The sequence below is a fragment of the Vigna angularis genome, chromosome 1, assembly GCF_016808095.1.
Source record: "Vigna angularis cultivar LongXiaoDou No.4 chromosome 1, ASM1680809v1, whole genome shotgun sequence".
Classification (NCBI taxonomy): Eukaryota; Viridiplantae; Streptophyta; class Magnoliopsida; order Fabales; family Fabaceae; genus Vigna; species Vigna angularis.
In genome coordinates, this window is record NC_068970.1 from 18,544,048 (window position 1) to 18,570,693 (window position 26,646).

The 26,646-nt window shown below is 33.3% G+C and overlaps 4 protein-coding genes and 1 long non-coding RNA gene across 5 annotated transcripts; 2 read left to right on the plus strand and 3 right to left on the minus strand.

Annotated features, from left to right (window-relative positions):
* The first annotated feature begins 429 nt into the window (after positions 1-429).
* Positions 430-5,704, plus strand: LOC108347879 (small RNA degrading nuclease 1). Its single transcript, XM_017587338.2, has 12 exons — positions 430-600; positions 1,222-1,404; positions 1,482-1,565; positions 2,896-2,964; positions 3,060-3,200; positions 3,318-3,434; positions 3,515-3,584; positions 3,721-3,821; positions 4,085-4,225; positions 4,321-4,428; positions 4,600-4,704; positions 5,018-5,704. Exons 1-12 carry the CDS (start codon positions 568-570, stop codon positions 5,372-5,374), a joined length of 1,509 nt encoding a protein of 502 aa, XP_017442827.1. The 5' UTR covers positions 430-567; the 3' UTR covers positions 5,375-5,704.
* Positions 5,705-7,119: 1,415 nt separating this feature from the next.
* Positions 7,120-9,621, plus strand: LOC108347889 (protein RER1A). The gene is made up of 4 exons (XM_017587349.2): positions 7,120-7,621; positions 8,845-9,025; positions 9,155-9,217; positions 9,299-9,621. The coding sequence occupies exons 1-3, from the start codon at positions 7,239-7,241 to the stop codon at positions 9,206-9,208; spliced, it is 618 nt and encodes a 205-aa protein (XP_017442838.1). The 5' UTR covers positions 7,120-7,238; the 3' UTR covers positions 9,209-9,217; positions 9,299-9,621.
* Positions 9,622-10,215: 594 nt separating this feature from the next.
* On the minus strand, positions 10,216-11,021 carry LOC128195502 (uncharacterized). The gene is made up of 3 exons (XR_008247122.1): positions 10,590-11,021; positions 10,425-10,492; positions 10,216-10,348 (listed from the first exon to the last, which is right to left on the minus strand). It is a non-coding gene; the product is annotated as an uncharacterized LOC128195502 (long non-coding RNA).
* Positions 11,022-11,724: 703 nt separating this feature from the next.
* LOC108332802 (cysteine proteinase mucunain) lies at positions 11,725-14,365 on the minus strand. The gene is made up of 4 exons (XM_017568131.2): positions 13,846-14,365; positions 12,669-12,904; positions 12,440-12,580; positions 11,725-12,272 (listed from the first exon to the last, which is right to left on the minus strand). Exons 1-4 carry the CDS (start codon positions 14,279-14,281, stop codon positions 11,994-11,996), a joined length of 1,092 nt encoding a protein of 363 aa, XP_017423620.1. The 5' UTR covers positions 14,282-14,365; the 3' UTR covers positions 11,725-11,993.
* A 9,415-nt stretch (positions 14,366-23,780) lies between these two features.
* Positions 23,781-26,134, minus strand: LOC108336943 (beta-1,4-xylosyltransferase IRX14). The gene is made up of 3 exons (XM_017573387.2): positions 25,289-26,134; positions 24,475-24,996; positions 23,781-24,091 (listed from the first exon to the last, which is right to left on the minus strand). The coding sequence occupies exons 1-3, from the start codon at positions 26,002-26,004 to the stop codon at positions 23,860-23,862; spliced, it is 1,470 nt and encodes a 489-aa protein (XP_017428876.2). The 5' UTR covers positions 26,005-26,134; the 3' UTR covers positions 23,781-23,859.
* Between the last annotated feature and the right edge of the window lie 512 nt (positions 26,135-26,646).

A 26,646-nucleotide genomic window follows, 5' to 3' on the forward strand; every position in this document is an offset into this window, starting at 1 on the left:
TAATATAAATATGAATATAAAACTTTTTTATATCAATTAATATTTATAATTAAATTCATATGCAAATATATATCTAAAATATTATTTTACATATTTACTATGTTATATGCTTGTGAAACTAAAAAAAAAGTAAAAAATAGAAAAATAATAAAATACAAACAATGTGGATTATAAACTATATAATTAAAAATTTAGCACTGAGAACATTTCACTTCTTGTAATTCTAATCTATAGGATAATGTGGATATAGATGAGTATGAACTAGGCAATTATATTGATCTTTTTTTTATGGATAATAACTTGGATATAGATAATATAAAATATTTATATAGTACAAAACTAAAAAATTAAAATAAAAATATTAACAGAATAAATACTGTTAAAACTATATTACTATAGATAGAGGTTCATGAAGATTAGATCATCTGGGTAAATATATTAACAAAATAAGTAAAAGAAAAAATAAAAACCCCGAGCCAGCCGAAACCTTCCCTGAAAACCTAGACGCGCAGTATATGTTTGGACGCTGTTCTGCAAAGAGTTTGACAAGGCTTGCAGCAACTCAATATGGAAGAAAAAATAGACACTGCAGACAAGAAGGTGAGCTTCCTTAGTCAACGCTTTCAGTATGTTTGTTTGTTTGTTCACGGTTGTTTCCGACGCCTTCGAAAAAACTGTTCAACTTGGGCGTTTTTCACTTTTAAGTTTCTTTTGATGTTTAGTATTTTGAATGTACTGCTGGGGAGTCAATTGAATATTTTAGGTGGTGAATTTTATTGGGAAATTAGGATGAATGTTTTGGCATGAATGAGTTAATGCCGAAAGTTAAGAATCGTGGTATACACTCTTAGTTTTAGTTGTGTGTTTCCTGTCACAGTTTCGGTGGTGATGAAATCATTGGACTAAATGCCTATGCTTTAATACTTATTTAATAAATGAAAGACTACCTTTGCTGTAAACCTAGTGAATCAGTTCATATAGAATTAGGGTTTTGTTATGTTTGCCAAAATCATTTGCAACTTCTTTAGTTGTTGGTTATAATGATGTCATCAATAGTCATATAGATAAATGGATAAATTGTAATACATTGTGAGACCTTTAGATGTATATGCCAGTTTAAGTGGATAATGAGATATCGTTAGTGTTTTGTAGTATTTTTGTTTTCCCTTTCCTTCTTTCTCCTCTGTCCCAGCAATATAACCGGTGTTTCCATATGGGTAGGTGCTGGCTGATATTGTAAAATTGGCACAAAAGAGAGGCCTCAAGGGTAAGCTAGGAGACTGGAAAGAATTCTTGGACAGTCATGACAAAAAGTTTGGGGCCAATTTGAGTGATCCATCAAAGCGACCCCATGAGTTATTGGCTACATTTCTAAAGTCTTTTTCGAAGGAGGAAGATTTGAAGGTAAATAACTTTTTAGTACCAAATATGTACACATACACTTAAAAGATGTGAGTTTTATTTATTTCTCCTGTGTTTAGTTTTTTGACAACATCATGCGACATCATGAAAATCAATACATGTTGGAGCGACTGAAAGATAAATCCCATGAGTCCCCGGAGCAGGTACGTTTTAATGGTGATTTCTCTGCTAAAATCTTGTTTTAGATTTGTAGTTAACTTCCTTTCCTGGATTATAGTAGTAATAAAATAATGTTATTTTACCTTAGTTTTCTATTAAATACTAAGTTTCCTTCCCATTAAGGGCATACTCACCGAATGTGCTTTGGGCTTTCTACCAATCCTTTGCTGTTATTTCTTTAAGCTATTCAACATTATTATTCAATTTCATTGAGAATGTTCCAATCAATGTTTTCAAAACTGGACTGAGCGGTTTAACTAGTTGAATCAGGAACCGGATTAGTGTTTGGTCCAAGTCTTCCTAAAAGACAGATTTAAATTTGAACCGGGATAAAACCGGGCAAACTGGGCATGAAGCCGAAAACCGGGAAAACTAGTGGGTTGGGAGGTTTGACTGGTTGTTTTTGAAAACTTATTTTATTTTTTTATGCTGTTAGTTGGTTTTTCAAGAGAGTTGTAGTTACTAACGAATTTAAATTTGAACCGTGATATAGCCGGTGAAATTGGGAAACCGGGTGGGTTGAGAGGTTCAACTTGTTGGTTCTAAGAACGTGTGGTTTTTTGTTGTAGAGAGTTGTAGTTACTAATGGATTTTATTTGTTATTGTTGAACTTATATATGATGTATTATACTTGTTTGCTTTCATATATAGCTTACTTTTGTCTCATGCTATGACTTATGACACATTTAAGTGAAGTTTAAATTTTAATTTTGTAAAATTTATATATATATATAATATTTTTTTTTATTAATACTACTTTATATATTGTATTACCGTATTAAAAAATAAAATGACAATATTTTATTGAATCTGGTTTGACACTGGTAAACTCCAGGTTAAATCTTTGAACCTTAAACCCATACCTTCACTGGTTTAGTGACTGGACTGGTTCTAAGTAAGTGCTGGTCACATGTACCTTCTGCCTTATTTCGGGAATTGCTTTTTACTTATTTCTGAATTTATACTTTTATGGTTTATTGTTTTCCTCTTTTATACTTAAACCATCATGCCAATTGGAAATTAGCTCCGAAGTTGAATATTTCTTGTTGCTGCAACCAAATCTAAATGTAGAACTGAAGTCTAAAATTGAAGAGAATGTAATTGATAGTGGCAAGAATCTCTATGATTCAGAAAAATCAAATATTCTGATATTACTTTTTGCTGATAATTATCCTTTTTCTCCTTCTGGGTTGTGTAATTGATAACGGGTATGCACATTCTTTTTCTTCTTAATTAATGTTGTTGATGTCATTGACAAGTGTATTTGTAAAAAAATTACTATAATTTTCTAACAGTCTGATGTTTACTGCACAGAGGCTAGTTCAAATAACTCTGCAGCATCCGTTATATCCATTGGACTATTCATCTCCATCAATTGACGAGGTTTGTTGACGTCACCTGTAGGCTGTACCTGAATTTGAAGGTGTCAATATTTATTCTGATATATCGTATATTATGCTTTTGATGTGGATTTGAAGGGTTGGATAATTATAAATGTTAAAAACAAGCCCAAGGTGATGAAGTCTACTACAATGCTCGCTGTTGATTGTGAAATGGTTCTTTGTGAGGATGGGACAGACGAGGTAGTTAAAGTTTGTGTGGTAGACCATAATTTAGAGGTAATTTATGCACACTCCTCCTTTTGCATAGCCTGTCAAAAAAGGGTTTCACATAATTGTTTTTAAAATCATTCTCCTTTTTGGGGTTATGGATAGATAATTTTCAGAACTTTTCAGGTCAAGCTGAATGAATTCGTAAAACCCAACAAAAAAATTGTGGACTACAGAACAGAGATCACTGGTATCTCTTCTCAAGATCTAGAGGCAGTGACTTGCTCCTTGGCTGATGTACAGGTATTTTGTGTTTTTCTTTGTTTTTTATTTTGTATAGTCCTTTCATGTGCACAATGAAGATATATCTTGTGCTTCCATAGAAATCCATGAAGAAGTTGTTATCAAAAGGAGCCATATTAGTGGGACACAGTTTGCATAATGATCTACGTGGTAAGTTTGATAAACGTTTTAGTTTACTTTGGTCTGTTTTTAAACTTACTGCTAGATTTTGAGTATATTGAGGGACTAGCTCCGTTGAATTAATTTTTGTGCTTCTAATTTATATACTAATGCAAGTTGTCTGCAGTGCTGAAGCTTGATCATGTCAGAGTGATTGACACTTCCTATATCTTCCAATCCACGGATGGGCCTATGCACAGAAGACCTTCTTTGAATGGTTTATGTCAGGTACTAAAGTGGCAAATATTTTATATGCAAAAATTAAGGTTCTCCATTATGAGAAAGGGTCATATAGCCACTCTTTTGGAGGAATCATGTTGTGTTGGATGCAAAGGCTCTCTTGTGCACTTGTGCTAGTTTATGTCTTTAAATTTAAGATCTTTCATCATCCAGGCTTGCCCAAGAAAATTATAGCAACATGGAAGAATAAACACAGAAATGGAAAAAATATTGATTTTTGATTTGTAGTTTATCACCAATTGTTGTGACAGGCTGTTTTGGGTCGTGCTGTTCGGGAAAAAGGTGCTCCACATAATTGTCTAGATGATGCATGTGCAGCTATGAACCTCGTTCTTGCAAAGATCAAACATGGTGTTGATAGGGAATTTCCAATTTCACTGGCTCAAGAGCGTGTAAGCTGACATATACATCTCCAGCATTACCTTGTCTTTGTAATCATGTTGATTGGCGGCTAAAGGTGAATAATATCACTGTTATATTGTTTTAGGTTCCAGAAAGTGAGACCACAAAGCTTTTTCTTCACCGGATACCAAACACTGTAAACACTGAAGCACTGCATAACATTGTTCCTGGAGAATTCAGAACAGAACTGCAGGTAGTGTCCCATGGCTATCTCAATGTTCTAGTGAATAGGTTCATCTGTAATTATTTAAAGAGTGTGAATATCTTCAGTTTGAAAACTTTTAGTTTTGTCTCACGGTAATCTTGTTGGCAGTCTTTTAGTGGGTTACATTTTTGTTTTTGAGATCTGATGCATCTGCTGCAGTCTACTAGGAAAGTTCAAGGAAGACATTATTCTGCCTTAGCTGTTTTTAAAAATACACAAGAGGCTGATGACGCCTATGAAAAAGTCCAAGGAATCCAATTAAAGGTACATATATGATATATAACGGTGTGCAATCTGTTACTTGATATCACTAAATTGCTTGTTGTTTAGCTGAGCCAATGAAATACATAAATTTGGATTCCAGTCTCCACTATAATACCTGAATCCATTTGTTCTAATGGACATATGTTTGATTCTTCTAAAATTGGATGAACTTGATAACTTTTCTTTTCATGCTTGTTCAATAAAAGGAGGCGTCTTCTGTTGATAAACTAATATTGCAGTCGTATATCACTGGACATTTATTTACTCTGGGATTGCTGATCTATCTCATATTATGTATATTATTTTATCTTAGGATAATCAAGGTCGTCCACAAAAACTTGTAACATTTCTGACAAGTAAAGGCATGCCTGTCACACTATATGTTCGGAAAATGGTAAGTGATGAACCCACTGTCCAGAATGGCTCTAATAAGAGGGCTTTACAAACGGATGAGGCAGTTGATGTTTCCAAGAAAGCAAAGATAGATAAAAACACTGAAGAGGATGCCCCAAGCTGTGATGCCCATTTAAACGAGATTGAAGCACTGAATCAACGATTAAAGCAAAGTGAATTGGAGATCGAATCATTGAAGAAAGAGCTGACACAGAAAGATTTTGAAATAACCACCCTGCATAAAATGGTGGCCTCTTTAAATAAGAGAAGAAAATAAAAAGTGTAGCCAGGAGATGGGAATATTGGATTGTTTGGTGAAATGAAATTGAAGGTATGCTCCTTAGCCAGGACATCTTACATTTATGGTAATTTTCTTAAAAATCGGTTCTGTGAACCGTCCAGTTTTGAGACATTCATATTTAGTTGTCATGTTAATTACTCGGAGGTTCCAGAAATTCCCTTCGAGTCCAAATTTGGATTTAAATATTTCCCTCGAAGGATGAACGAGTGTACCGATGAATGTTTTTGTCCACAACTAACGTTTTACTTCAATTATATATGTTCTATTGACAAGATAGCTCATCAAATATTGTCAAGTTTGTACTCATTTTTATTGGGGCCACTTTTAGCTGTATAATTTATATATTGTTAGCGTTATTTTAAATATTTGGAGACATCTATTTCACCGTTCTCTCGTAAATTAATTCTTTAAAATGCTGTAATAATTTTGCTTTCTTTTTCTACTGTAGCAAAAATCCTTTATTACAAACGACTTATTACAGTAATTATATCAGTGAGTATAAAACAAAACATGCATATTGAAGAGGGAGGCTATTGTTATTCTTAGAACATGTGACTATGGGGTTGAAGCGGATGTCATTAGAGTTAAAAATATTAAAAATAAAACAACACAACCTTCTCCAAACTCCTTTTCATTTTGCTATTTATTTGTTCTTTTAGTCTTTAAGTAAGCTTATAATGAAATTTATAAAACAAATTATCAAAAGCATCAGACCTTCTAATGCTATACGAAGCTCAAATAAAAATAATTTAGTTCGTTGACAACATAAAACTTGAATGAAATCGTCGAAAATTTGGAATATATATATAATTCCATACAGGAATTTATGAAAATTTAAAATTAAGATAAAATTAAGATTAAAAAGTACATTGACCTTATCGCATGGATATGTGAATATGAAATTTAGTCAACTTTGAAACCATCTAAATAGTCAGAAGGAATAATGAGATGGGTGTATTGTAACATTAGGGACTATTTATACTTTTTTAATAAAACAGTTACACAGGAAATATAGTATCATTTTAAATACTAAATCAATAGGTTACTTTTTATTTATATTATCACTCTCTACTCAGTTTATTTACACCTTGTAAGGTCATCGTAAAATTTTATGTTGTATGAAAGTTAGTACAGACTTAAAATGATTATAGGTTTAATAATTTCTTTAGTCTCTCTGATTTTATCTTTTAATTTTAATTTCAATTTTTGAAATTTATTTTTATAATTTTTTATTCTTAAAACTAAAGCTAATTTTCATTAATTTTTTTTACTAAAAATTACTATAAAACGTAGAGAATACTAAAAGAAATATTTTTTCCACAACATAATTAAAAACTGAATCATTTTTATATTTAAAGAATTTAGTTATCTATTTCTAATTATGCTTAGTAAATTTTGTCTAATAAGAATGAAAGTCTAATAAAACTATGACGTGACATAAATTCGTAAATAAACCATAAGTAAAACATTAAAATAAAAATTAAGAAAATAAAAATATAACTATATTTAATATGTTATATTTCTTAATTTTATTTTAAATAGTTTGCACATGGACTAAAACTACAATAAAACAGCATGAAATATGTGAATAAACTTAAATGGTTTTGTAAATATGATAATCAATAATTTTGAATTAGAGTTTTAAATATACCAATATAATCTGTTGAAAAGGGAAAATTTGCAGCCTATTAATAGGCCAGCTGAGTCCCTGAAAACAAATAGTTTTTTTTTGGTCTATAAGATGATTTTAAATTGAAAAAAAAAAAATCATCTATAGAAGATTAGGACTGAAGAGGACCATGAGAAGAGGGTTCCTTTAAGCAAGCGACAAATCGTTGAAATGAACCTCTCTCAAGCCGAAAGCGAAGCGGGTCCATCAGCGATGGACTCGGTCGGAGCATCTCTTAGAGCCGCCATATCGCGGTGGGAGTTGGCGGTGTGGCGGCAGTACCAGCACGTGCTAGACAAATGGACGCCACACGTGGGGCGGCGGTGGGTGGGGTTGTTGGTGGTGGCGTTGATATACGCGCTGCGTGTGTACTTGGTGGAAGGGTTCTACTTAGTGTCGTACGGTTTGGGAATATACATCCTCAACCTTCTGATCGGGTTCCTCTCCCCTCAGGTGGACCCCGAGATTCTTGACGCAGAGGGCCCCACCCTCCCCTCCTCCGTTAACGACGAGTTTCGTCCATTCGTTCGCCGCCTCCCGGAGTTCAAGTTCTGGTACGTTATATGCTTCCCAACTAGTGTTAATTCAATTCACGATCATCGTTAATCAATTAATTTCACTTCACCTTGTTTTGATCGATCATAGTTACCACAGAACCTAAATTTCACGGCACAAGAAAGTTTGTATCGTGTTCTGTTGGGGTTCTGGTACAGTTCTTGTGTTATTTACAGGGTTGTGTGTGCTGCGAGTTTCTTTTTTTTAAGAAAAAAAAAAACAGTTGGCAACCGCAATAATAGCCGAAATGTCAGAAGTTCTGGGTTCTTTGCACTTAGCAGCATTAGTCTACTTTTTGTTTTGCAGAATGAAGGATTCTGATGAAATTGCAAGTCTAGTTACAATCGCAATTTACAATCTCAGCTGCATTTGTTTCATGTTGTAATCTTAGTAATTTCTGGAATTACATTCTCAAGAATGGTAAATCAAAAATTGCAAAATTTTATTGATAAAGAATTAAAAATTAGAAAACAAAAAAATAAAGACAGAAAAGAATGCAAGAATGAAGCTGTATGGAAATCTGTAATTATTGTGAAAAATGAAATTGTGTTATTTTTTTAGGATATAAGACATTATGTTATTATAACCCCTTCGTAAAGGGCTGTGAGTAGTGGTCACATCTAGAAATTTTGACACCCGAAGTCGAGGAGTTAATAGAATACTGACTGGGTAGGGGAAAGCAGCACCACCCTCTCATCCCTACTGTAGACTTTGTCCCTACTGTAGACTTTGTCAGTGTCAGCTGAAAGCTCGAACAGAAAAATTGGGTTATCCGGATGAGATTGTTATTATATGTTGTATGTCAAGGTGTTGAATTGCTATTGCAGTCACACTTTCGTTTTGTTCTTGATATCACGGAATATTGTAAAGAAATCCTACTGATGTGGGTGCAATTAAGGTGACATTGTGTGGAGAGCACCTCCAAAAGCTTGAGGTTGTGGACAAAAGTTTTTTGAACCTATTTAAAGAACACAGACATGCGAAACGAGCAAATAGATTGACCTGTCTGTTCTGATAAAAATCTGGATGTTGTTCACACAAATAATGAATTGTTTGGAAATGCAGACGTTGCAAATCAGCATTGCATTTTATGTGACATTTGTGGGTTTCTCATTGGGTGTTGTGCTAATTTACAGATGTTCTTCGTTCTTTGATGTGTATCTTCATGCTTTTACCTTCAGTATTTTGACATGAAGATGTTGTTTCTGCTGAATGTAAACAGGTACTCAATCACAAAGGCCTTTTGCGTTGCATTTGTGATGACTTTCTTTAGTGCGTTTGATGTTCCTGTGTTCTGGCCAATACTCCTCTTCTACTGGGTGGTCCTATTCACGCTTACAATGAGGAGACAGATATCTCACATGATTAAGTACAAATATCTACCCTTCTCATCTGGAAAACAGGTAAATTAACATTTTCATTAGGCAAAATATCGTCATAACCGTTTTATGGCTTTGTCCATTATTTTGTGTTTTACATGAATACAGTTTCGGTTCTAATGGTAAAGGCTTTTTTTTTTCTTTAACTTGTAGCGCTATGATGGAAAGAGAGCATCACCTGAAAGCCCAAGCCTTTCAGAGGGCTGAACTTTTCAGGTTAATTGAACTTTATTTGCTTAAATTAGGCAACTGATCAACATGTGGCTTGATATTATTTGCTGTATATATTTTGGACAGCTAGAGCAATATGAAGATGTGATGGGAAGTTGAAGAAAATTACTCTAAGAGTCTTATGTGGACCACGGGATGTCCAATTCTCATTTGAGCAAATTGTTTGGACATTAGGCGTATTGGATATTTTTACACCTTAGTAAAGGATCCAAATAAGGAAAATATAATTGGAGTTTCGGAGGGCTCTTTCTTTACTCAATTCCCTTTCCTGTGTTTGTATCTCTATGTAGTTGGGCAAATGCCTCTGGTTCCTGAATTAATCATCAAATAACTAGTTTTATTTTGTATTTCTTGCAATGCAATTATATGAGTTATCTTTTTATACTGCATATATATATTTTAAATTTTTAATCAAGGCAATTTTTTGTGAGTATAAATTCTGGAAATAAACTCATCAATAGGAAAATTAAATAAAATAAGACTATTAGGCGAATTAAAAACTTCCATTTAATAGTTAAAACTACCCTGAACATCTCAATTTTCTTAGAAATTAACCTCTTTGAATTTTTTTTCAGTAGTTCGAAGTGTTCTTTTTTCAGAGTTTTTCATTTGAGTTAGAATTTGAACACCTATGGTTTCAGTGAAGGCTTGGGCACCCTTCATTTTCATTTGTGGTTGTAAAACTCAAAGCACCAAAAGATTAATTAATGTGCTTGGTTATGATTAACAACATGATGAAGCAAACAGAACAGGTGGAAGGAAGACAAACTAGAACAGCCAACGATGAGAATTTTGGAGCAGAGAGAAATTTTTCATGCATACTTCTCCCCAGTGTGCCTAACCAACAACAAATAAAAGGACAAACTAACATAAAGTAGTGTTGTGTGGGCTGTCCATTGTGCCCTATCTCTATCCTCGTAAGTAATATGATCCCACCATCCCAATGAGCTTTTAATTCTTTCTACTGCATTTTTCTTAAGCATGCATTTTATGGCACTTTTCCTCTATTTCATGGATTGAATCTATACTTTCTTGGTCTCTTCATCATGGATCATATCATCCCCTTTTTGATGGATGGACAAATACTTTGTCCACAAGGTGTAAATCAGGATAATCCTGCAAGAAGCTATCCTCAAGCTCCAAGAAAGAGATTTTTCCACTAAACCAAAACATGCTCTCTTGATAGGCTTACCTTCAATTTCGGAAGCCACTTACTGAGTGCTGATTGAGCTCTTGATCAGTAGGATAGATTTCTTGCACCTTACAAAAACATCAAAGTGAAGAACAATGATATCTAAAATTTGTCTCAACTCTAGTATTCTTGAGAGTGTATTTGCAACTTTATTGAAAACCCAACCTTGCACTGAATATCATAGTTGTAGCCCAAGAGTTTTGAGATATAGTATTGTTGTTCAGGAGTTTGGAGCAGTTGTGTTATTAATTCTTCCTGGCTTTGTTGATATGTGTAGATGGTAAGTTGTCATCTCAATAAATAGGATCATCACTTCGGATATAAGTTCATTTTCACCACTTCCTCTCTGTTGGCCTTGACATGAGCATGCAAGTCCTTAACCATCTTTGACATTAGGAATGCACATTACAAGACTTTGTCAATAGATCGATTAAATAGATAAGTATGTCTATATACCTAGTAAACAAGTCTATATATTAAATAAGTCAATTCTATATATGGATTGGAAAAGTCTAATAAATATATTAAATGAGTGTGTCTATATATTGATTAAACAACTTTATTAACACATTAAATGAGTCTATGATACACTAATTAGATCAATTTACAAATATATATTAGATGAGTTACATAATATACTAATTAGATCAATTTACAAATATATATTAGATGAGTTACATAATATACTAATTAGATGAATTTAATTATATATATTAGAAAAGTCTATAAATATACATTACTTGAGTCTCTTCAATTTCTCAAGACTCTTCAATCTCTGGTCTAAATTTTTTCATATCCTTTTTTTTTTAATTGTCCACTTTTTATACTTTTATGTATCATCTAACCTTTCTATTTTTAGAAAGTTTCCATTTACATTTCTTTGCATAGACTACCTAACATGTCTATTTTTAGATTTTCTATTCTTTATATTTTTTTCATCTTCTAACTTTTGTATTTTTAAATCATTTACCTTTTATATTTTTCTGCATTGTCTAATATTACATTTTATTTATTTATTACTTTTTACAACCTCTGAATCTCTTATAATATAATATATATTTACTACCTACAAGTTGGGGTTTTCAAACTAGTGTTCGTGAAAAGGATTACGTTTTTCTTCGGTTTCAATTTGAAATTTTACATTGCACAATGATAAGTAATTAGGGGGTCGCGCCGTGATATTTTCCCACTTCCCAAAGGCTCATAGTAGCATCAAACATGAACCATAAAGTGCTGGATTTAGAGAATTTCTAACATTGGACTGGGTGGTTAATATTGAAGAACAGATGTAAAAGGGTCATGGTAAACAGTGAATATCCATATAAAAATTTAACTAGAACATTAATATCATTAAGGATTTCAGAGTAAACATTCAAATGGAATAACAAGTGAAGACTAGTACAAATTGATGATCAGATTCAGTTTTAACCTGAAGAAGTCTATGTACAAGAATAGCCCAACAGACATTTCCAATAGCAGCATATAAATAACAGAAACATCACTTTTGTTGCAACTTTAGAACTTGTTCCTCTTCCAAGGATTCAATTCAAAAATAATGATCAAGTTATTTCAAGCACTGCTGATGGACACTTCATTGCTTTGGTAAGCTGAACTAGGAACTGCAGAGTTTAGACCATACTTAACAGGGTAGGAAGCCTCCATTGCAATTCCACACTTCCCTGTGGAGCTGCTTCTAACGTTGCGCTCCATCTTGAAATAGCCATCCTCACCCCATCCACTGCCCCATGAATTCCTCACCAGCCAGTAATCAACACCATTTTCACTCCCATATCCAACAACCACCACACCATGATCTAAATTTGTTCCACATTTACCAGTAAACACACCCTGCAAAAAAATTACAAAAACTTTTTAAGCTTATACATTTGGCAGCCATACATTGTTACATGTTGTGAAATAGTTCCCTGTCTCAAGGTTATACCAATTTAAGAACATAGTCTCAAATGAAAATCAACGTAGTGATCACTGTGTAACATTTTAAAGAGTATACTTACAGACTGATAAAGTTGCAAAGCCCTGCCAGAGGCTTCAATAGCAACGCTTACGGGTTGATGAGCAACAGCTTTCTTTAAGGCCTTCTCGTCATATGATGGAACATCTTTGTAATCATCAATTTGCACTACCTTGGCCTTTTTCTGTAGCAGTATAAATCGATAAAGATCATTAGAAAGAAATCAATTATTGAGTTGAATATATGAGGCTCAGAAAGAATGGTACAGTGACCTTAGTTAGATCACAAGTTCCATCTTGGCCCTTGTATGGATAATCTTCTTCTGTGTCCATGCCACCATTTTTAATGATGAACTGGAATGCGTAGTCCATGAGACCACCATTGCATCCTTCATTATAGTCTCTGTCACAGTCCACAAGCTCTTGTTCTGATAGCGACACAAACTTCCCTGTCACTATGCTATTTATAGCTTCCACACTAGCCACTGTTGAGAAAGCCCAACAACTTCCTGCGTCATTCATGTACACACAACAACATATATTAGTAAACCCAATTTTAATAGGACATACTCTCTTCAAATTTAACATGATAATGTCCGTCTATGATTTTTAAGCATAAGGTTTTATTAGTTTTAGTAAATCAATTAAATTATTTTAACGATTAAGGTTTTATCTGATAAATCTGTGTATATAGAAAATATTTGAACTGGAGCAGTATTATATTTTTTTTGCGAGTTCACTTATAAATCTCTTTTTAAGGGACTACTGAAAATAAATTTCATATTTAGCTTATAGAATAACGAAATAAATAAGAAATATAAAATTATTAATAAATAGAATCTAACAGCCCTGTACTAACGCAATGGCCAGAAACTTGCATTACGTAACATAACATTATTCTGAAGGAAATAGCTTTAAACGTCAGAGTTCAATAAGTACGACGTCAAACACGTATATAAACGTTTTTTTCTTTCATAAGAAAATATCAACACTCGTAAAACCGTTAACGAAAATAGAAACACAAAAATCTATTGCCAGATTAAATTAAAATATTTTAATTTAACATTAGTTTAACAGTATTATCTTTTACAAAAAAAAAAGATACCCCACTTGTAATTTTCTATATTTTCAGTTTAGATTTTAAAATTAAATAATACACCTCCCTTTTCAGTTTAGATTTTTCATAATGTAGCCAAATTTAAAAAACAAAGCCACAGAGTCAAGTTAGTTATTAATAATGTGAAAAATATAAAAAATTCAAGTATATTATTATTGTTATTATTTTATTATTCCGAAAAATATTCTTATAATTCTCATGGACAAGTTTAAACGAATACTTAACTGTTACGTAACCTTAGCTGTTACAGTTGAACTCAAAACAGTTCTTAACAAACGTTATCTTTACCAAACGAAAAGGCGAAAAGATAGGAAAAAAAAAAAAGAAACTTACCACAACTTCCCTGATCTTTGATGGGAGCAACTACACCTTTCAACCTCCAATCGACGTGCCCCGGCAAGCGGTCACCGGAGTTGTAAGCATACCGGTGACCGGTCCTCTGGGTTTTCATGACCCTGCGTTTGGCATCAGTTCTGGTGCCCAAATACATGGCACGGTATTCCTGGTTGGTGATATCAGCAAACTTGTTCAATCCAAGAGTGTATGTGTTGTTCTGAGCGTTGTGGTCTTGGATGAATTCCAAGTTCTCTTTGAACACTTGAAACCTCTTGTCCTTCTCTCCCAACCCATTGTACACCTTTCGGTGCTTCACCAACCACTTCTCGTACATGTCCATGACCTCGTTTTCGGAGTAATTGATGAGGGACATGGCCTTAACATGTGAGAAAGTGAAGAAAAGGAAGAGCAAGATTATGGTCATTGAAGGCATGGTTGGTGTGAGGAAGAGGAGAAAAAGAAGGTTGAATGGCTGTTGATGAAGAAGAAGAGGGAGTGATGAGTTTATATAGAAGAAGAAAATAGTTTAATATTTGAATAATAGTATTATAAGCAATCGAGTTAGGGAACTGCCACACCACGTGGCTTCTCAGAATGAATAATTGATATCTAAGATTATAGAATTCAATCTCTATTCCCTTCATTATTGTTGTCTTCGTAAATTCGTTATAATAATATATAATGTAGTTATTTTCAGGAAATTCACATAATTATATTACTTCATTAAAACCATCGTGCATTTCTCTCAAAAAATATTATGAAACATAACGCATGGAATAATGCGATAATATGATAATATCCTACAGTCATTTATAAGAAAAACAATTATATTTACTGTACATAAATACAATTAAATTCCAATTTTTTATTTTTTAATATTATTACTGTTTTCAAAAAATATTTATGTTTAATTCCAGGAACCATGTTCAATTATTACTACCAATAATAATTTATAAAATACATGAAATCAATGTTATTAGATCTACCTGGCTATTATTCTTAATAGGCGTGGAATTAGTTAGTTTAGCTTAGCGATGAGTCTATAAGAAGTAAATATTTTTTCATTTTTTTGTTTTAGAGTAAACTACACTATAATTATTTATAAAATAAAATAAGAAAAGATATTAGTAAAATGATAGTATATTTTGAGTTTCGTTAGTTTAGTAATTAGTATAAAAATTTAGAATTGTTTTTAAAATAGTACATAAAAACACGCAAGTTATTGATTTAAGGAAATATCTATAACTGTGACTAAATTAACTGTATACTAAAGTAAGTGTTGATAGCTTTTAGGTTCTTTAAATAATTTATATGCTTTTTAATTTAATGTTTTTTTTAAGTAAGAAAAGTTCTATGTTTTTCTTTTATGAAATATTAGTAGAAACACATATTCTACGTGTACACGTATTTATTTTTTTATGATAAAAATAATTTATTATTATTATTATAACTATAAATAACTTTTAGAATTCCATTGTAAATAATTTTTATTTATTTTTAAATTATTTTTATTATATGTAGTTATTTTAATTTAAAAATAATTAAATTTTAAAAAATAAGCAAATTAAAAAAATATTATATAAAAGATAAAATTGATAAAATAATTATTTTAATTTTAAAAGCTGTTAGTTAAAGAGCAAAGATAAGAAAAAGAAAATATACACCAAAAGCAAAAATACTATAGATGTAACATCTTAAATAAAAGATGTTTATATAGACGAAAATGTTATTTTAATATAAACTAGTTGTTTAAATTTAAAAAGTGAGACATTTATAAATGGAAAAAAATTTGCTTAATTAGTATATAAACAAATTTCTTTAAAAAGTGTAACTCTGTTTATTATATAAATAACTTTCTTTAATTTTAATTATATATATATATATATATATATATAGGTGGGATTATATTAAAATAACATTCTAATTTTTCAGAAATTTCATTAAAAAGGCTTACGGGAAGATGTCGCAGTGCGATACCATTAAATGTAAGATTATTTAAATAAACACTTATATGTGTTAATATATAAAGTTTGAATATTAGTGCTAGAAAAGTAGTATTGTTGAAACGGTACATAAAACGAAGCAAAATTCTTTCTTCTTATGTGAGTAAATAATTTATATTTTTACATTGTTTAGAGTGTGGAAGATGGTGGCAATGGCTATGTTTTTTTTTGTGTTGTTGAAAATAGAAATTCCAGTTTTCTTCCAAAATAAGGATTCCGTTTACTTTCTAGTTAATCAACCTCAAACCTTTTCGCTGGCTCTTTCAGCTTCACTACTTTTACTTTACCAAATCAGTTATAAATAATAACTATTCAATCAAATAATAAAATATTACACCTTAAAAAGCTCATTTAAGGAAAACTTTTAAATTCTCCTTTGCTTATTAATTTGAAAAAAATATATATATTTCATATCTTCAAAATTATTTAACATTTACTTTATATAAAGTAATAAGAGAATTTGTTAGTGAATGTGATATTAATAAAGAAGACATAATGTGTGATTAAATATATGTAGCCTTAGCAATGAAGGGAATCAATCCCTATACCTCTGTTTCATTCTCCTCACCTTAATAAAAAGAAATGAAATCCTTTTTACATGTTATACTGTTTGGTGGGGAACATTGAAGATGTTAAATAAAGTCAAGATATTTTATAAATTAAATTAAACTTAAAATTTACGTTAAAATTTATTTGTAAAACTTATTATCTAGGTTATTATGAAATTATTATTAAATAATATATATATACACCGTATCAAACAATTATAGCATAAAAAAATAACAGTAATTTAGTATGTCTAAACTTTCAAATTTAAATAAAATAAATGTAAAGGTCGATCGAACAGTCTCAACAGCTTAAAATTTCCTGAGTACTGTGACATCCAAAAATACAGTCAAAACTATAAATTTGGAAAATCACCTTTAATAATAATCCAGTACAGTTTTTTTTTTTTCCACTAAAATTTAAAAACTTCATAAACGAATGAACGTACCCAAACCGCACGTCTTACATCAAGAGTCACAATCTAAAGTTGAACACCCAAATAAAAACCTGACCGAACGGTTTACACAGTACGGTTACCGAACGGTCGAACTTAAAAGAAAACGAGTGAGTAGGTCGAACGACCACTCGCGCCAACAACTAATAGCAGAGCGTCTCACTGCTCAGTCTTCACTTTGACTTCAACCAAGATCTCTTCGTTCAGCGCATCTTCCAAACGCTCGTCTCCATCTGCTCACATCCACACGGATGATCATTGCAATGACAAGACGGACGTACAAGCACAATGGACAACACAAGGAAAACGAAAGGGTAAGCTTACGTGATTTAACTCATGCATCATATAAATTTAGGTAAACAATTCAACATACATGCATATTTCAACATACACATTCAGAACATGACAACCCACTTAAACGTGCACATTAAATAAAACTCAACACGACTGACTGTCCGGACTGTATGAATTCTGTGTAGCTTCGGTGTTCGTGCACCCGGGTGATGTAGTAACTGCAACTCTCATCAGCTGCCACCCGAGGTTAGTCCTATCTGTCCAGATAATCCCTAGGACTAGGACCTCCTGCCGTTCCCACACATGACGTACCCCCTCTACGTGAGGACAAGTACTCACGGAACATCAGGATGAACAACCGGCTAAGCTTCCCACATTCATACTTTACAAATCTCAATAATCAAATTCTGAGTCGTTCCTCCTTGGAACGCTCATTTAATCATTCATACTTTCATTTCATCTCATATATAGTTCATCATTCACTTTTGATCATATATTCATAATTCACTAGTCATCATTCCATAATCATTTTCATCATTCATAAGGAAGCCATTAAAAAAACGTTCTTTCAAAAGTCACAATATTTCCATTCATCTCATGCAATCTTCATCATTTAATATTTGTCGTTTTACTATTCATCATTTACTGTTCATCATGAACTATTCATCATTTAAATACCGAACGTTCCATCACAAGGGGAACGAGAACGAACGCTGTTTTGCGAGACAAGAAGACGCTCGTTCGGATCAAAGAACGAACGTTAAGAGCGAGACCAAAAGACGCTCGTTCGTATCAAATAACGAACGCTATTTTGTGGAAAATGAGAACGAGCGCTCAAAACAATAACTAGTGTCATTTTAGGACGAACGCTCAGCATAGGGCCGAGGCTCAATTTGAGCGAGCGCTCAGTATAAGACCGAGCCCCATTTAGGACGAACGCTCAGTTCAAACCCGAGCACTATTTGGACGAACGCTCTTCTCAAAGCCGAGCACCATTTGGACGAACGCTCACTGGAACGAACGCTCGCGGTGAAGGACGAACGCTCACTCAGCGGAATGACGAACGCTCGACAAACACTGTTTGGACGAGCGTCCCGTACTAAGACGAACGAACGCGGACGTTCGTTCAGAAACGAACGCTCGACAGTTGGGACGAACGTTCAATTCGTCTTAATTTGGACGAACGTCCAATTAAAAACCAAATTGGACGAACGTGATTCTGCAGAATCACAGGTTTTCCAGAAAACCAGAAAACCTCCATTTTTAACTCTTAAAGCTTTTAGATTTCTACAAAAACAGTAAAATTAACTAATTAAAACGAAAAATCTAGCTCCCCTTACCTCTTGAAGACTTCCTTTGTGAATTTTGAATCAATCTCTTCACTTTGTTCTTCCTCTGCCGTTTCAACCTCCTGCCACAATGTCCAGCTCTCCTCCCTTCTTCTTCTTTCCTCCTTCAAGAATCTCTAAAATGAAGAAGTGAATCTCCTTTCTTTGCAGTGGCTTGTCCGTATTCGTCCACTACTCCCTCCAGTTATTTTATTGTGCCTCCATTCCCTCCACTCTATCTCGGTCTCTCCTTTCCTTCTTCCCAGCAGCTTCCAACTCTCTTCCTTCCTCTCGGCTTTTCCTCCTTCCATCCTCTCTTCTTGCTCATTCCTTTATGTTCCTTCCCACTTCTCCTTCCCCTTCCTTATGCAGCAAGCAGCAGCTGCCACACCCAAGCTTGGACTGTCACGGTTGGAAGGAGAAGTTGATCATCACCTTGCTCACGGTTCACGCAAGGTGCAGCCAGCAAAGAGGAGAAACGTTCCATGCACCACAGCGTCCAGCATGCTTCCAGCAGCAAGGTGGGCATCACGGTTCCAGCTGTATCGTCCACCATCTTCACGCAGTCCAGCTACTATCGGTCACAGCAAGCAGCACACGACCAACACGTCCAGGAAGGGAGCAGTCCAGCACCTTGAAACAGCAGTTGGTCCAGGCAGAGAAAGCATGGCACGACCTTGGGAGAAGAACGCTACGTAAGCTGAAATGCCATGACTCGGAGAAGAGTTGATTTATTGTCTTGGTGGAATAGAGAATGGAACCCACGGCTAGAAGGAATTCACGGGAAGAGTAGTTCACAGACAAAAATAAATGGAGGGTCCCTTTTTGCTTATTTTTGGTATGGACCCAGAGCACAAGAGACAAAAATTTGGAATGAAGCGTCGGCAGGAGCAAGCACTATCACGGTTTGGCTTCCAGTTGCCTTCTCTTCTAGGAAACTCTCTCTCCAGATTTCCATTTTCCCCTTCCTTCTGTACATGCGTGATCCCAATGATCAAACATTGTTCCCCCGTGAAGCCCTTTCTACCATACCAATCATCAAAGGACGCCCCCACCACTTCACATGCTCAGCTGCCCACATGAGGCCCACCTCCACCACATTTTCTTTTCTAATATACGGTCCTTACAAGTATCTTGTTGTTGAGACCACTCAGTCAACCTTTACTCATATCTAGCTAGATAATCTTTGTATTTATCTTATTTAAATTTTGAGTTTAAACATATCAAGTCAACCGTTTCTTTTTAACTATGGTCGTCCGATTATAGATACAAAATATATATATATATATATATATTGGTAATATATATGTCTCTATCATACAAGATATAAAGAGTAAAATAGGCATAGAATAGGAAGATGAAGATTGTTGGTTTGAGTTGTGATAGGCAGAGAAGTAGTTTGAAAAGAAAGTGCGTAATGGGCAGAACAAGTTGGAAGAGGGATGATGAGTGTTGGAGTGTGACAGTTGCAATATGGTATGGATCTCTATCTTTGGAACTCATTCACTTTCGATATTAAAATATCCCTTATCTTCATAACATATCAATAATACTATTATTATTTTATTTCCTCCCAAATCAATAATTTGTTGTTAGAGATTTCATTCATTCAATTACCCATAACTATACTTTTTCTCCTTTTTTTTCTCATTTTATACATAATATGGTATCATGACAACTTAATTCTTGAAATTGCATGAAAACGCAAAATTGTGGAGAGGCCGTCCATGGAGTGTGCCGCCAACAAACAAGTCCCGAGGAAGATAGATTCTAGATTCGTTTGAATCTTCATATCATGTGCTATGGAGATAATTATATTCATCTATGTCATAAAAAAAAGTTCAAGTGTAATTTCAATAATCAAAGGATAATTTTAAAATATGCACAAAGTTAAAATGTAATAGAACCATTTCTAAACCACATTTAGTATAGATGATTCTAACGTGGAATGAAATATTTGATTTAAATAATATAAATATTCGTCATGAGATAAACAAAGAAGATTAAAGTTATCTATTTTAGAAGACTATTCAAATCAATTAGAGTTATCTTTCTATTTAAGGATAAACAAACTACTGTACTATTTGAGTTCACCCTTCGGATTGTAGAGTTTTTAGTTTATAAATATAAAAGATATATCTTTTTTGAAAGAGTTGGTTATTTTATTTTGTATAAAAAATAAAATGTGAAAGAAGGTTAAATATTGATAATGTTTTAATCATAATTTTCTAAATTTAAATAATAAATAAATAATTTTTTATTTTTATACAAAAGATATTATAAAAAAAATTAAAAGGTATCGTAAAAACTAATTTAAATAAAATATCATAAGCAAATATTTTCTCTATAATTTGAATTTAAAATTTTATTTTCTTTTTAATGTCTCATTTTCTCTTTTTCATTTCTTTTCTATTTATTTCATGGAATAATTCAATTTTATAGTTTTCATTATATTTCTTCTTTTATAATTTTATTTTCTTTGTGTATGGTGGATTTTTTGGTAGTAAAATTGAGTTTTTGATAAATGTTATAATGTGATTCTTCTATTTTTTTTATCTTTAATATAAAATTATTTTTTATGATGACTTATCAATAGTATAAATGTAAATATATGAGACTTTTTATATCGGTTAAACATACAACCAATATAAAAAGTAGTGTGATATGACAATAAATTAAAAAGACTTTTTGTATCGGTTAGATATAGAATCGATATAAAAAGTGGTGCAGTAACAATTTGATAATAAATTAGAAATTTTTTTTATCCTGATTAGACTTAGAATCAACATAAAAAGTGGTGCAATGATTATTTTCTTTGCAATTAGGACAAGACAGAAAAAATATATTTGTTAATGTTTTAGTTATATTTGCTCATTTATCATTTTTTATTTGGAAAGTTCTTTTATTAATATAAAGTAAAGTACATTCAACTACATCATTTTCTTTCATTATTCTTAATTATTCTTGTGTTTGCAATGCTTGTATCACTTATATCAAAATAATTATGAGCAAATTTTATGTGTTTTCAACTAAGTATGTATATCTTTGACACATTACTAGAAATTTTCATGCAACAAATACACACACGACACAATTGGAGTCTAATATATTTTTTATAACGTTTTAAAGTTCAAGCATATTTACTGGATTTTGTAGAAGAATATATATATATATATATTTCTCTTATATTAGCTTGAACTTTTGTAATTATAATTATGAACTTAATTAGAAGCCATGTTTATAGCATATTAGAGAACTTATATATAGACTAAACAACGTCACTCACAATCCTTCGCAAAGGAGGTTGCACTAGTTATTTTTGACAAAAGTAATATATGAAGTTGGTCATGACCTTGTTTATGAAAGTTTCTTAGAACCCTACTCCAACTATAAAAATCTTGGATGCCAACTTGGAAGGGGTGGTACTTCACGAAGACGACCTCACGTCATCATCTCCATAGTGACGATGAATCACAATATGCATTGTGCGCTAGTCGACTGAGGAAGTTTTGTCGAAGCTATGCTTTGGGACACACTTGTAGATTTTGAAGAAATTCTAGTAGGTTTTCAAACAAATAAATAGAAGTGTGTCATTATGTAGAGTTGTAGACACCATTCTCGGCAACCGACACAACAAATGTGGTTGATAAAGTATGTGTTGGGTATCCAAGTATGAGTCTAAGTCTTACGTTGGATAGAAATAAGAAAGTAGAGCAATATATAAAGATGAAAGACCCATTAACCCATTGTCTTAAGGTTTTGGATAAAGAGTGATGTCAATCCCTTATATATTTGGCTCAGATGTTATTGGTGTTTGTGTAACCCAAAGAAAACCTCCTCCTCAACAGTATGTTGTAGTCAACATCTCTTCTCTTATAACATTTTGTAGGAAGACCATTAATGAAGAATTTAAGATTCCTGTTCTGCACCACAAACATCAAAGTCAAACAACTCCGATATTACAACAGAAAATTTGGAGTGATCAAGGTCAGCCAAAAACTTGTCCAAAAATGTTACAAGGGAAGCTTGCATAATCGAAATAGTATCTACTCGAACCCACGTCCATATCAAGTCAAATGTAATATGGTTGATAAAATGATATTGAATTTCATAATTTTAGATCATGTGATCCTATTTTTGTTATTATATGTTAAATTTATAATCTGAAGTAGAGTTTTTATTACTAGGTACAATTAGATCATATATCTGTATGTTTTATGTTGCTTTATGTATACGAAATTATATTATAGTTAATACTATCGCTGCAAAAATCTTCCCGTACTATATATACAAATATCTCCTTATAATGATTTAAGCGTTACAATAAGCGTTAAATTGCATCTAATGTCTCGAGTCTTCCTAAGAACAAGAGCAACCAATTGGAGTTCCAACGTTGAAGACCTGTCATAAAGGGAAAAGTCTTTTGAAACAAATTCTTGATGAAACAAATTCGCTTCCTAATAAAGTAGGTGACCTAAACCATGACTCTCAATTAACTTGTATACGAAGTGAATCCTTTATTAATCATGTTAATTTTACTGACATGAAAAGACATTAGAAAATTATCCACATAATATTTATAAATAGAAAATGATCAACACAAAAAATAAATCGCTTTAAATATTTGCTCATAATTTCTTAAAAACCTTGACTAGAAAAAACACGTATTCTACTTTAAACATCCATTTGAACCTCAGCTTGCCATAGTATAAAATACTTGCTTTGCCTCTGATAGCTGGAATTACAAGAGTATAATTTTCTTACGATCTTGAATAATAATTAGGTTAATAATATTTATTATACTTGTGTAACGTATTTAAATATTTTTATTGTATAGTTTAAGGTATTTAAAATTGGTTATAAGAAACTGATAAGTTAAGAATACATTGGAGTTAAATGAAGATAATTAACAATTGTGAATATATTTAAAATAAATTAAATGTGATGAATGAGTGACATCGTTAGACAACGATTCCCGATTTTATGTATAAAACGAAATAATCAGTTTACACTTTTCTTTTACTATAAGAAGTAAGATGTACCAGAGTGCTAAAATAATTAATGGACATGTACAAGCTTTGTAGTTCTGTTATGCCTAAAAGTAAGGAAATCGACAAAGAAAGAAAGGACGAGCGTATGGATATATACTCCTATGAAGAAGATTTTCTATTGCGTTGAAAAGAGTGAAGAAAAATTACCAATTTCCTACGATGAAGCAAATGCTCGAGAACAAAGTTGACACTGTCTTTCAATAAGTAACCACAATATATGTATCCTATCCTGTAAGAACATGAGCTTCTTAGCTTGTTCAATCCACATTCTTCTCAAGAAGACCAAGAATTCCGTATTCACAGGGCAGTAAATTTCTAAAATGTATTTTAACATCTCAGTTTTTATCAGAATGTTTAGAGACTTTCACACCAATCACTTTGGCGCCGTGCCTTCTCTTATTTCGACTGCGCCTGGATCTAGATGTTCTGGTCTTTGTAGAATGCTTACTCGTATGTTCTTGTGTGCCAATTAGCTCTTTTTCATTGATTGGGAATTGACGAGGAGCATCTGGCCATGGAGTACGTTTTGACGGGACTGTGATGTCCAGAGGAGGGTCAATTTTCCATCTGCATTGCATCGAATGGTCAGGATATGCACAGAAAACATGATAATTTAAACTCCCCAAATTCCAGAAAACAAGAACGAATAAATATTACCACTACTGAGGAAATAAAAACTAAAATAAATACTGAATTTTATTACTTATTTGATTTTTTAAAATACATTTATATAGTTTTTAGAAAATCACATTGGACCTTCTCCTCAAGGCCCATAAAAAATTTAAATTAAATTATGGGTCTGGTGTGGAGCCAAAATATTAATATGACCGTGAGGAGGCTGGAATTTGTCAAGGAAAGGGACAAACGCCGGAGAGAAAGTGTTAAGTGCTATTTGTTGTACTAATGAAGTAAGTTGCTTGAATCTAGGTAATGAAGAGAAGAGGAATCACCGAGCAGGGAATTTGCTGTCTGTGCGAGCTTCAACCCGCAGCCACCAGAGCAAAACATGGCGTCCACAACTGCCAAGTGGTTCAACCACGGAGGGGTCTCTTAGCAGAGACAGGGGACTTTCTATGTCCTCAACAATCTCATCCATCTCTTGAAGATCCTTAATCCATTCTGGTCTATTAACAAGATCCCTCCAAAGCAACCTAGAATTCAACACAAACCCAGCCCACTCAATCTTTCTGGGCAGCACAGGTGCCAGATCATCTATGTAAACTGCACTTTTTCCAACATAGCGCAATGATTTGAAGGTATGCCACCCAACAAGATTATTGGTTGCATTACAAGCAGGACCTTGCACTGGTATTGCTGAAGCCTCCTCCACACGACCTGAATGAACAAGAATTCCAATCGAAAACGCACCAATCCACTTCACATTTTGAATCTCATCAAACAACTCCATGCTATGCATATTGCTATCATCTACAAACATCACAATTCCTTCCAGCCTCTCGTTGCTCACAATCCTATTCCATCACACAAAAAATCAATCATTCGTTTTACTTAACGACAAACTAAATCTTCAAACCACTCCAGTACAAATGTTTTTAACTCTTTTTTTGGTTACAACTCATCAGTATTCTGCACACTACACAATACACAATTTTCCTTGAGCAAGAACTATTATGGACAAATTCTTCCTTACAATTTGCTAGTAATTTAGCGATTACTTATGCGCCAATTAGCGGGAAAACAGTACCAGACGATTTGAAAATTTAAGCATTAGAATTTCAATAAAGATAAAGCTGAAATGTTGACCTCAAAGCATGAAGGCGCATTCGAGCCTCCAATTTGTGTCTTTCATCCCAAGAAATCGGCATTCCGTGATTGAAGCCAACGTGGATGGTTCTGAGTCCTGACTTGGCGATGATGGAAGCAGTCTCATTGCTGACTCGTCCAGCCTCGACCACGATCCAAACGACATCGTACGGCACGAGCATTAGTGAGTGCATCACGCAGCTCAAGTGAAGCTTCTGGAAGGTGCGCACGTGCGTCGGCGTGACTGCAATAACCGTTTTCGCTTTCTTCACTCCGAACAGTGCCCTCTGCTCCCTTTGAACTCTCTCGATTATGCGGTATGCCTTCATCGTCTCCTCGGGATTTGGATGCGGCCATGGTCGTACTTGGATCCCGTGCCGCCCAACCAGCACGCGGCTGCCGGCAGTCTGGTTCGCCGGATTCTCCATGGGTTTCGTGGTGAGGGAGGAATGCACGACGAGCGGAGTGGGGATTTCGCCGCCACGGAACGCAGAGAGGTTTGTTGAGGTGACTGAGAAGAAGAACAGGTAGACGAGGCGGGAGAAGCGGAAACCGAGGACGACGCTGATGAGGCAGCAGGCGGCGTGGAGGAGGAACGAAAAGGTGGTCACCGGAGACTTACTGGAGGATTCGCCGGAAGATTCCAACGGCAAAGGTGCCCTGAAGCTGTTGCTCCGGCGGTTGATGTAGCTCTGCTGCCACGCCGAGAACTTCATTTTGCCTCTTTAAGAAAATAGAAGATTGCGTCTGATGGAACTTAGTATTCAAAACTATGAGTTGCTTTGGAGATAGAATCATAAGGAAAGAAAGAATGCGAACATGAAAACCGTAGTGAAAACAAGCTTAATGTTCAATGGAATTGAATCGATTCAAATAGCTTTTTCTTTTCTTTTATTTTTATTTTGTTATTACTTGATATATTAATTAGTTAATGGACAAATATCATTTTGTTGTTGGGATATCAGTTATTGGGATTAAGGTGATATTTGGAACTATAGTTAGCAGTGACAATAGAGAGGTACACGAAGAGATACTACCTAGTCTTACCAATTTCTATTTAATGTTTTTATGAAAAACAGTGCTGGTAAATTCAAACTTTATTTAATGCTTGATAATAATGGTTTCTTTCTCATTGGTTAAATAAATTTTTTTAAAAATAAAAAACAATACATTTTAATTTCATAACTAATATCTTATGGTACTGAGTAATATTTTATTTCTTAATTATATAATTAATTCCATTTTAATATCTTGAATAAAATAGAATAATGTTATTAAAGTGTTTCTTTTACCAATAATGTATTTGACTCATTATTTCAATTAATTAATATTTTATTTCAATTAATTAATATTTTATT

Bases quoted from the DNA above. Each gene is read 5' to 3' on its own strand.
- LOC108336943 (XM_017573387.2), bottom strand. From the start codon at position 26,004: ATGAAGTTCTCGGCGTGGCAGCAGAGCTACATCAACCGCCGGAGCAAC. The intron at 24,997-25,288 runs GTCAACATTTCA...GTGATGGAATAG, and splicing joins ATGCGCCTTCATGCTTTGAG to GATTGTGAGCAACGAGAGGC. The intron at 24,092-24,474 runs GTGATTCCTCTT...GATGCAATGCAG, and splicing joins GACAGCAAATTCCCTGCTCG to ATGGAAAATTGACCCTCCTC.
- LOC108332802 (XM_017568131.2), bottom strand. From the start codon at position 14,281: ATGCCTTCAATGACCATAATCTTGCTCTTCCTTTTCTTCACTTTCTCA. The intron at 12,905-13,845 runs GTAAGTTTCTTT...TGAATGACGCAG, and splicing joins CAAAGATCAGGGAAGTTGTG to GAAGTTGTTGGGCTTTCTCA. The intron at 12,581-12,668 runs GTCACTGTACCA...ATACTGCTACAG, and splicing joins GAACTTGTGATCTAACTAAG to AAAAAGGCCAAGGTAGTGCA.
- LOC108347889 (XM_017587349.2), top strand. From the start codon at position 7,239: ATGAACCTCTCTCAAGCCGAAAGCGAAGCGGGTCCATCAGCGATGGAC. The intron at 7,622-8,844 runs GTACGTTATATG...GAATGTAAACAG, and splicing joins CTCCCGGAGTTCAAGTTCTG to GTACTCAATCACAAAGGCCT. The intron at 9,026-9,154 runs GTAAATTAACAT...TTTAACTTGTAG, and splicing joins CCTTCTCATCTGGAAAACAG to CGCTATGATGGAAAGAGAGC.
- LOC108347879 (XM_017587338.2), top strand. From the start codon at position 568: ATGGAAGAAAAAATAGACACTGCAGACAAGAAG. The intron at 3,822-4,084 runs GTACTAAAGTGG...TTGTTGTGACAG, and splicing joins CTTTGAATGGTTTATGTCAG to GCTGTTTTGGGTCGTGCTGT. The intron at 4,429-4,599 runs GTAGTGTCCCAT...CATCTGCTGCAG, and splicing joins AATTCAGAACAGAACTGCAG to TCTACTAGGAAAGTTCAAGG.